The sequence below is a fragment of the Papilio polytes genome, unplaced genomic scaffold (assembly GCF_000836215.1).
Source record: "Papilio polytes unplaced genomic scaffold, Ppol_1.0 DF823691.1, whole genome shotgun sequence".
NCBI lineage: Eukaryota > Metazoa > Arthropoda > Insecta > Lepidoptera > Papilionidae > Papilio > Papilio polytes.
The window spans coordinates 3298805-3310055 of record NW_013525513.1 but is presented as its reverse complement, the minus strand read 5'-3'; the positions used below and the strand labels follow the sequence as shown (position 1 = coordinate 3310055).

Here is an 11251-nt window from a genome sequence, read left to right as displayed (position 1 = left end):
CAGGGTCTCCGCAAATTCGAGCTCAGGCACCTCAGGCACGTCCTTCAGGGCCTCAGTCGATTCAAGGTCCAAGACCTCCGCAGTCCCCAACGACTGCTCAGCCTCCACCGGTACAAAGAGCTCCTGTGCCGAGCAATCTTCAGTTCGGTCCAAGGCAGCCACCGCAGTTTGGGGGCGCCACTACGCCTGACGGTTCCAAAGCTCAGGTGCAACCCCAATTTAACGGAACATCAAGGAACGGCGTTCCTGCACCGTCTCAAATAACGGGACAACTACCTAGACAACCGTCACAAGGCTCTTTAAAAGGCCTTGATATATCCAATACAAACAAAAGTAAAACAGCAAACCTGGAACCCCAAAATACTAACAATGACAACCAAAATGCTAATAAGTCCGAGATTAACTCGGAACCACCAACAATGTCTAAAGGCAGAAGTTACAGCATCGCCGCCGCTCCCGGCGCGCCAAGTCCGCTTAAGATGGATGAAGACCGACGAAAATCCATTAGTGCTGTAGGGAGTAAGATGGAAGAGTTCACAAGTCGTAGCCCAGGTCTTGGATTAATTCAAGAATCTAAGGACAGTAGAGATAACATACGTGGTTCTAAAGATAGTGTAAGGTCGGTGGCTTCGAATGATGGTAGCAAGGACAACATCGATCGTCCAGAATCACGCATAACCGGGTCAAGAATGACCGAATCAATCATGGGATCTTTGACCAATCTTGCACCCAAAAAGAAAATAGACGATGACGATGACGTGGTATTGCAAAACAACGTGCAAACATTGAAAAGCGACGTTGGTCTAAATCAGAACAAAACGGATCTCTCGGACCGTTCACCATCGTTGACTAGAAGTGATGATTCGCCGGAACCTAAGAACGTTTCGCAAAGTTCAGTTATAACGAACAAGTCGCAGAGCGCTACACCAGAACCTCAAAGACCTAAGACTCCCAAAGATTTGAAACCTGAAACCAAAGTCGATGCACCAAGAGACGTAAAACCTTCCGTAACACCAGTTAAAACTCCGTCAAAGTCACCCGTTCAAGAAATCAAAACTATGCCATTAAACAAAAAACCAACTGAATTAATTACTCCAACAGATTCCAAAAGATCTACTCCTAGGAAAGTAGTTTCAGCGCCTAAATCACGACCTAAAGGTAATCAGAAAACAAAAATTAAGAGAAAGTTATTTCGTTGAGATGAATTAAACCATTTTCTAATTAATGATGTGCCTAATAACTAGTTTAAAATGTGTTAATTTCTTTTTCGTTTCCCCAGATGGAGATAATGACAGTGGCGTGGACGAGTCAACTCAGGGGAATGTAAGTATTAAACAAAAAAGGATATTAATTAATTATTCACAACTAGATTTTTTATAATAATTATATTGTCATAGGATATGAACGGATCGCCTGGTTCACCAAATAAGAAATTGCCGAGCAAGGTCCCTACTAAGGAAAAATCAAGTAACAGTTTGAAGACCAGTCTTTCACGATCTTCTAGCAAGAGCGCAACAGCTAAAACACCAGAGAACCCTCCTCCATCGGAGAAGAAAAGTAAGAATTGTTTACTTGAGTTACAGAACATCTATTACAACATTTTAATCATAAACAGTTACATGTAATAAAGCTTGCGATGTACGCATCATGAAATGATAATTAGAATTTAGTAACACTCATCCTTACCATCATTAACGCCTTAACTTGTAAGCGGTAGGCATTCTTTATTTTTTAATTTTCAGAAGTACCAATGAACAAGGTTCAAGTGGGTAACGCGCCGTCTCCTAATATCAAGGCTGTTAAATCCAAGATCGGGTCATTGGATAACTCTACATACAAGCCGGGCGGTGGAAAGATTAAAATAGAGAACAGAAAACTGGAATTCAATGCTACGCCGAAAATCGCTGCGAAAAATGAGGCGTACACCCCTAGTGGTGGTACTAAAAAGGTAAGAATATAGCGTAGAAATATATAGCGTATAGTCAAATTAGTTTCATATTAAATTATTGGTTTCGACTATAAACAAATGTCGGCCGAAACCCGATCAATATCTAATTCAAATTGTCGTATAACGTAGGGTATTCTAACTTTTATAAAATGATATTACCTACATAGTTACAAAGCATTTTGTTCTTGTCAAAGTATAATTTTCATATTCGATACCTGTTAAACAGACTTATTATAAAAAACACACACAGAATTCCAAACGAGTATTTTGTGATTACAATTCTGTGATTGTAAAATGGCAGACTGTCGAAATATTTGCTACAAAAAATACAAACATAAAGACCTAAATATTTCGTAGCAGACATGTTACGGCAAATATTTTTATTTCGGATATTTTCTCTTTTTTTTGCGGTTTCTATGAAAAAATATTGCTGGTACTATGCTTATTTAATATTCTATTTTCTAGATAATTACCACAAAATTGGAATGGAACGCGAAATCCAAAATCGGTTCCTTACAGAACACTGCTTACAAACCAGGAGGTGGCGATAAGAAGATCGAAACTGTTAAGTTGGATTTTAAAGATAAAGCGAAGCCAAAAGTTGGATCCACAGCTAACATAACTCATAAGCCTGGCGGCGGAACAGTAAAGGTAAGCGAAGAAATAAACATTGAGTCATTATTTTATGCTGTGAGTATTAGTTCTAAATGTTAATGTTAGAATAAGTGGTAAAGTGCAGGATAGTTGCATTTATTTTCATTACCATACACTGGCGGCAAAATTAGTATTCAATTTGAAACCAGATACAATTTAGATTTCATAGTAAATATTGGCACAAGTAAATTTATTATATAGCATCGTATAGTTAAGATAAAATTCAAAAACCTAAATTTTGTTCCATAGTCAACAGATGCAAAGAACGGAGAAAAAGCAGTGAGTAATTACTAATTAATGTCCGCTTCTTGTGACTTTATGCTGACAGCGTTATTCTCCGATTTACGCACATTGTTAAGAAGAATCTAATTCTGTGTAATAGATAGCGATGTGTTTTAGTTTGTAAAGTGGGGGTTACCAAGGTGGAGGGCGTCACATAAGTCCTTTGCTTTGCATATTCTACGCGGTAAGGTCTGTACTTACGGAGTTATTGGATGCCAGAAGATTTTGACGTCATTAGGACAGATGTCGCAATTTTACACGCTGTCTCTGTTATATCGCTTTAAGAATGAAAAACGGCGATTGTCTTTTAGGGAATGTCGGAATGATTAGGTTATCTTTTTGGAAATGTCAAACTTGATTGCCTTTGCATAGTACTGTTAATGTTTTTGTATTATAACAACACTTTTTAAACATGAAACCATGCTACCACGAACCAGATAATGAACGATTCAATCAATGGATTCGCACATGCACTTCACTGGATTAAAATATTCCGTGCCGCATAAACATTACCTGTATAAGCTTGTTATACAAATGTAAACTTATTACAAACAGCACTTAGGAATATTATTGTATTGCGTCTACAAACTGCTTCAAGTTCGAATCAACGCTAGACAATGCTTAAATACATTTAAATAATGTATTTTATTGAATTGGATTATAAAGACTTTAACAATTGCTTTAACACAAAACTGTCCTAAGAATTTACTTAGTGTTTTTTGAAATCATTATAAAATCTAAAAGTCTTAATAATCTAATTACAGTATACTTACTATATAAATATTTATTATGTACTTTGCACTATGCTATATATGTATGTATGTATTTGTATTGTTTGCACATAATACTGCACAGTCACTTTTCCGGACAGATTGAGAATCAAAAGTTGGATTACAAAGTGGAAAGCAAAGTTGGCTCTCTCGACAACGTAAAGCATAAGCCAGGCGGAGGTGATGTTAAGATATTTGACGACAAAGACTACATCAAGCAGGTGGTCGGCCAGTCGCCGCTGCCCCCAAGCCACGGCCAGTCGCGGCAGGAGGTGAGGCCAGCTATAAGTGGCCACTTTCTCTACTCTTTTTGTTTTCGCTTCGTCTCTTTGTTTTGGTGAAGGTTTAATTTCGAATCCATTTCGCATTATAACTACACATTTTTTGTTTCAGCCAGAGTATTTGTATACGTTTTATTAGTTTTTAAAACGACGAATATTTCAGGTGACTTCGATTGCATTTGATATTGACTAACAAATCATCAGGCGTTTCATTTCTGAATTGGTTTTGTTTGGTTTTCTTTTGCTGGTTTTTTAACTTTGTGTTTGTTTTGGTTGTAAATATTTGTTGTACATTTAAAATTAGTTTACTATCCACATTGATGTAATTTTTATTCTTTCGTAGAGTCCGGTTCCACCGTCTGCACCTCCGAAATCTGATGAGAATTTGAACCAACAGCCGTGTTAAGACACCTCATGAAAAGTCGACACTAATTCTATTTACTAAAATAATGTGTCCATTACTTTTATCATAATATTACTCTTGTCTCATTGTCTTTGATTATTTTATTCAGAATTCAATGGACATGATGCATATTTAAGAATTTAAGTCAGTAAAGTAGTTTCCTTTGATAAATATTTAGTAAATCTAAATGGATCTTAGCAAAACTATTAGCAGATTAACTTGCTGCTTATCTTTTATGTTTTACATAGTATCAGTTGTGCCAATGCGTTTAGAACATAAAACATAAAATATTAATATGTATTTTTAAATTTAAAAACGACCGTTTATTCCCGAGTAGAAATAGTTGAAATGTAATTTACAAATATTTAAAATATTGCTGCATAAACATTATAGTGAAAATTCTGGTGTGTTTCAGATGAAGCGTTTTAAAAAATGTAGTTGGCACAAATATCTAAATATCTTATAATGGTTTTGCAGCAATTCCACGTATATATTATGCACATAGTGATCACATTGTCTCACTTCCAGTCCTCACTGCGTATTAAAGCAACAAATATTTACTATGCGTATATTAAATGCGATAGTTGAAGCTTCGTTACAAATGTATGTTGTTTACTTTTATAATTGTATTATGTAGAATGCACGAACAATGTTTAGGATTAAAATGGTGTGAGGTATGTATAGGCCAGTGTTCTCGACTCAGCACGTAATAAATGTCGAACAACATAAAGCCCTGTTTAAACTAATGTTTAATATGTTTTATAATCAAAATAATAGCTTATTCACGTTTAATTTCGCTGTGTCGGGAGCGACGTCGGCTCAGATTGGACTGACCAGATTATTAGAATGATAAATGTTTTATATTTAAATAATTTTAAGACGGAATTAGATTTAGGAATTAAATAATGCTTGTCGTTTACAAAATTATTTGCAATTGTGAATGTTATTGTGATGTAGCGATGTATTTCGTTGCAATTTAAGGATAATCAAATGATTATTGAATAATATTAAAGGAATTTGTTATATTTACAATTTTCTTTGTTACTATCAACAGCATTATTAATTTTTGTACTACAATCAAAACGTTTTTTTATATGATATTACAGGACGCTTTGCTATCGTAAGTTTTTAATGGAGTTCAGCATAATGTGAACCTGCTGTAATGGTATACTTTAATATTTAATATAATGTAACGTAATAATTATTGTTTCATTTACACTAAAATGTTTCACAAGACCTTCAATAAATGTACTCGAGTAGTTATGCTGTAGTCACACATTGCACGCACCCGCGTAGTCGATGGAAAATCTTTGCAGATTGGTAAGTCTTTCATTACAAACTTATTAGTTTATCTCATTATTTTTATTTTTTTGGCATTCGAAAAGTTGTAGTAATTGTTTGACATAGCAGTGCAGAGCTCCTATTAGATAGCTGTTCCTAACATGAACAGCATTTGAGACCTCTAATTGTGCGAATAAAAATTTTTTCAGTGCACGGCCGACGGGTGGTGCATTTACATTATTTAGATAGGGTGTATGTTATTTGTATTTTGTGGGATAATACTCAATAACATTGTGTACAGGAGGACTGCTACATGGCGAACGAATGGTCAGAGGAGAGGCCATTATCCCGTAGCCGGTCTGCTCGTGCTCCGCGCACTCCCCGCACGCCGCGTGCGCTCTCCCCGCGCAAGCCTGCGCCCGGCGAACGCGCGCTTCGCTACGGCTACGAACGCGAGAGACGAGCCTCAATCCGCCCAGCGACTGCACGCGAGCCCCCGCGCTCTTGCTCCAGACGAACCTCGCTCACACCGCGCCCTGCCTTCTCTGTGTATTAATTTAAATCTTGTTTACGTTGTCTTAATACAATACGATACAAACTTTACGGCCGCTCGTGTTTAGATGCTAATTTATAATAGTATTTGAATATGGCAACCAAGTGAGTTTTTTATCTGCCAAAGAAGAATCAAATCTCGTGCAACCGTATGATTTGCCCGCGATCCCTTATATTGTTGTGCACAATCTTCTCGTACAGAATTGTGAGCCGCCACAAAGTTTGGATAGCACTATACTCATTACAGTGAAAATAATATTCAGAGCATTGATTACATTTGTTGTCCTCTTTTGTTTAATTCATATTTTGTTTACAATTAATGCATATCAAAGCAATTTATAAAACATGTAGATTGTGGTAATACTACTTCATATAGTTGATTTAAAAATGAGAAAATTAAAATAAGGTTCACATAAACGCACACTTAATACGCATTTTATATCTCTGTTTAATGACTAAATAAAATGCACTTATTTTAGCGTTTTTGAATTTTTAAAGTTTACTCACTAGTAGAAAAATTAGTGCGATTTGTAAGACGATACACAAAATAATTAGAAGTAGAAATATAGAAAAAAAACTTATTCAGATTTTTTATTGTATTGAATATCCTTCTGTGACAGTTTATAGTTGTATCTAGATTTATTTTTTAACTTTCATATCAAAATAAATACTAAAAATCAAATGTTATGTTCAAAAATTTTTTAAAATAAGTGTTTTTTTAGTAAAAGAAATGTAATAGTTATGTAGATTTTATTCAATAAACGATAGCACTAACTTCGGTTTTTACTATTTGTATTATCCAATTTACCTGATTTCATCACAAAAAAGTCTGTGACAACCCTAAGTATTTTACCTTAAAACCTGATCAGTCTTCTCTTTCTTTATCTTTGAATTAAACAGAGACAACGATATGTTCTTTAAATATGTGATTTTTAACGAACGGATCACAAGGTCTGAGGAGGTAAAGGACCTCAACAGCTATCGTTTAAGCGTAAAATATGTTGCCAGATTTTCTATACTTGTAAAGTATTTAATTTTTTGTAAAAAACGTTAAATCAGATTTACGACTATAATTTGCCCGTACGTCAATATATATAAGCCAAATTATTGGTCTTTAAACAACATAAATACCTTTAAAACATGGGACATCGGGCAACATACTTTGCGTTTAAACCTTAGTTATTAAGGTCCTATACATATATAAAGCTTGTGATCCTTTTGTTAAGAATCATCTGTTTGTGTTTGGCTAAGGGCATTCAAGGGCATTGAGTGCAAACATTAAAACAACATTTTAAATGTATATCGTTTAATTGGTGTACATGGTTATGCATTACAATAATATTTATCAATTGTTAATTCATTAAATTATGGCACTTAACACAAATTTAAACAATACATAATGATGAAATGACAATGTCTTCGTAACATAATATTTATATTTTCGAAATAAACTTAATGATATATTCGGAATTACTTTTTCAGTCGTTCGTTGTGACGTTCGCAGGAAAACGAAAGCCTCATTTTTTAATTTTTTACCCATTTTTTTTTAATAAAATAAAATTTGCAACTCAAAATCCAACATTTTGTTCCCGATCATAAAATTATAAATAAGTTTCTTTACATAGCATACAATAACTTAAATCTTTTGTACCAATAAAGGACAACTAACTCACCATCCACGAATACGGTAAATTCTTAAAACGAGCGCGCAGGAATAAGTCACTTTTATAAAAAAAATTAATACAAATCTTTAAAAACTTACTACTAACAAACATCCCTAAGTAGTACATGCGCTAAGCGCCTCTCCACACGAACGTTAACGCCTACGTCATTATGTCGCATATGAAAATTGAAGCATATGAAGATAGAGTTTATCTCTGCTGGGACTAATAAAGACGAGTATACACTTCAAGGAACGATAAAAAATGCACTGGTAATACTGATTTCCACACCCTGCTCTGCACTTACACTAAACAAGGGAACAAAATAAAGTAAAAAAATAGTTTCAGCGGAAAGGAAACGTTTATCTTATTCGATAAAATTATATTTTGTGTATCTATTTTTTCAAACGAGAAAATATTAAAGACAATTTTAAAATGCAGAAGTATATGTTTGCGTTCAAAGCCCAGAATATTGCGTGCTTCGCTTTTAACTAGTCCCTCAGTGTTTTTCATACAAAGACATTTGCTCTAGCGTAAGCTTTAACGGCCGTGTGAATAGACCCTAATCTCCCAAGCGATTAAGTTTTCAAGCGACCGAAGCGGTTCGTGTTGTCCCCACTTCCAGGTAATATGTTATTAAAGCATGTTTATTTGACTAACACCTAATCGATTATCTGGGATATTTTTTTAAATACCTACTATAACATTATCTGTGGAAGCATTCCCGATGCATGAAGACGATACAATGGATACTCGGACTGATGCAACAAGCGCACACACACCACACCTAACTATTCGTAACTGTATAACATACAAAAAGGCCACATCACATCATTCAGTCACAAAGCGCGAATTTATTACTAAACACGATATAATGAACTTTACAAACTCGATGATAATGAATCAATAATTATCGATATTTGTTGAACAGCCCTGTGGCGAGACTCGCGCCGACACCCTACAGTCTCGCCGACGCTTCCATTGCCGCAGCCGACACGACACCGCCTCGAGAAAGCCGCCTTCTCTAAACTATTAACTTCTCTTCACTAAGAGTATTCTACGTTGTCGCCAATATTGTGTCTCGACAGCACGACGGGACTACGAGAGGAACTGTTTCGTGCATTTCAAAAAAGGTTACGTTACAATTTTGACCTTAAGTTTTTCGAATAACAATTTATAAATTCTCATAGAATATTTATTTACATAATTAATTTAATAATATTTATCATCGATACGAGTACACGAGTATAATAGAGATTATATTACGAGTATTTTTCCGTCTTGAATAATATCGATTAGTGTTCTCCTTTGAGCAATACAATACATACCAAAAATATTATTTTCCCGAACTGCCCGAAGCAGTGATATGGTAGGATATCACAATATTTCGTGTACTTAGCACTGAGCGATAGAGAGCGCTCTAAGATAATTAGGGGAACGAATAAACAAAAAGTTACAGTATGGATATTGTTCAGTGCTGGGCTTAGGATGTGTGATTTGGTTGGGCGCATGCAGTTAGTGATTACAGAGAGTGACGCACCAGCACCTTGACGCCCTATATTGTTCCGTCTTGTTGGAGAGCTAGAGGATAGACTGAGGATGAAGGCCATGCAGTTAGACATGAATAGGCGTTAAGCTTCCCACATCCGACGGTCGTTTGGGGACATAAAAGAGCTACCACAAACCGATTGAGGAGAGGTGAAGGGGACAGGAGGCATGCCGTTAGTTACAAGAGATACGTTAAAAGCTTGCGGCATCGATTGTTTTAAAGGCTGCGAGGAGCTATACGGTCTTCAAAGTCTTTAAAACTCTTAAAAATATCCCCTTTGGAACACCAGTCTATGTTTAAAATATACCACTAAATGACTTATTTAGTGGCCAAGATCAGGACTATCAAAGGAATCTACATAAATGTTCTAATATTGGTAATTTTGCTACGATATTATACACGTAGACAATGGTTAAACATCGACAAGTACTAAAACTCTATCTTACAAACGGTATCCCTAACTACGCTTCAATTCCACATTGAAATTATCTAAAAAACAATTAAGACGTCTTTCCCTCAGCGGTGATGATATATTTGTATATTATAAGTAAAAGAGATTTATGTCCTTAAATTAAATAATTTATCTATACGTATCACGTCCAATTGCATGAAATGTTTACCGTTAACGATTTTAACGTCATCGTTCTCAGTAAATATTCCCACAATCTGTGTTTCCCTTATAACAATTTATATACAGTCCCAAGACAAAGAGTCATGCCTTAAAACGTAAGACTAGATTTTACTAAAGAAATAGATGTGATTATATTTCTGTGATCTCGTTCTGTTATCTAAAAGACTTCTATGAATAACGTTGAAAAATCGTTACACAAAAAATACTGATAAGTTCCAAATAAAAATATAAAATACATACAAAAAACATGTCAATTTCCGGAGTTTCTTTGATTCGCCACGAAACACAGAAGTCAAATAATGAAAGCGATAATTGTGAATATATAACAATAAACTGGGTAACATTGAAATGGAAAGAAAAAAACAGTATAGTGCGGAAAAACTAAATACAGACTATATACAACACCATTGACCAGCAGTTTTTTATATCACATCAGTTGGCAACCCTAATGAAGTCCCGTTATATTGCACATCGTTCACATTCAAGTCACACGATATCACGCACTTTACAATGTTCAGTGAAGGGGTTGACTCTGAGTACCTGCGCGTGCTACAGCTGGGCCGCGGGGGGGCGCGGAGGGGCGCGGAGGGGCGCGTGGGGGCACGGGTGGGCGCCAGTCGCGCTAGGGCTGCCGGTATCAGAAGTCGTCGGGCAACACGGCGTCGCGAGGCACGAGGCCCTTGTGGTCGCCGCGGCAGCACAGCAGGTACTGGTCGTCCACCTCCAGCACCAGCCGCAGCCGCTCGCCCTCCTTGAACGCCAGGTGGCCCGAGTCCGACGGCAGCCGGTGCCACAGCGTTCTCACGTACCTGCAAACGAGTTATTCAAACCTTTGTATGTCTTAATTCCTATGATGCCGTATGTTTCATACAGTGGACAAAACGCAAACATAGAGAAGCAATCTTATTAATATTATAAATGTTTAGATGTGTAGATGATTGTCAGAGTTTTTAGCATAATCGGCTGAACGGATCTATAGATGAAATTTGGCTTAGATGATGCATAGTCTGGAAGAACACATAGACTACTTACTTCTTTTATAATAGCTCGCGGACGGAGTCGCGGGAGAAAGCTAGATAGGTGTAAAGGAACAAATAATCTTGGGTTTTGTTTCAATAAAAATGGACAACTAGAAGTGACACTGCATGAGTGTTGTAACTGACTTGTGTTTGGGGGCGGCGTGTGCGGCGTGTGCACGCGCGGCGGAGGAGGAGGCGGCGCGGCGCGGCGCGGCGGGGG

The 11251-nt window shown here is 36.5% G+C and overlaps 2 protein-coding genes across 2 annotated transcripts in view; one reads left to right on the top strand and one right to left on the bottom strand.

Annotated features, from left to right (window-relative positions):
• The first annotated feature begins 6 nt into the window (after positions 1-6).
• On the top strand, positions 7-5538 carry LOC106104268 (microtubule-associated protein tau). Its single transcript, XM_013284269.1, has 6 exons — positions 7-1158; positions 1280-1323; positions 1398-1557; positions 1743-1948; positions 2414-2599; positions 4279-5538. The coding sequence occupies exons 1-6, from the start codon at positions 420-422 to the stop codon at positions 4339-4341; spliced, it is 1398 nt and encodes a 465-aa protein (XP_013139723.1). The 5' UTR covers positions 7-419; the 3' UTR covers positions 4342-5538.
• A 4117-nt stretch (positions 5539-9655) lies between these two features.
• LOC106104061 overlaps positions 9656-11251 on the bottom strand; it is a 58606-nt gene continuing 57010 nt past the window's right edge. The window contains exons 19-20 of the mRNA XM_013283998.1: positions 11176-11249; positions 9656-10821 (exon numbers count right to left, since the gene is read on the bottom strand). Of these exons, the coding sequence (XP_013139452.1) occupies positions 10650-10821; positions 11176-11249 (246 nt within the window). The 3' untranslated portion in view covers positions 9656-10649. The remainder of the gene's footprint in view (positions 10822-11175; positions 11250-11251) is intronic.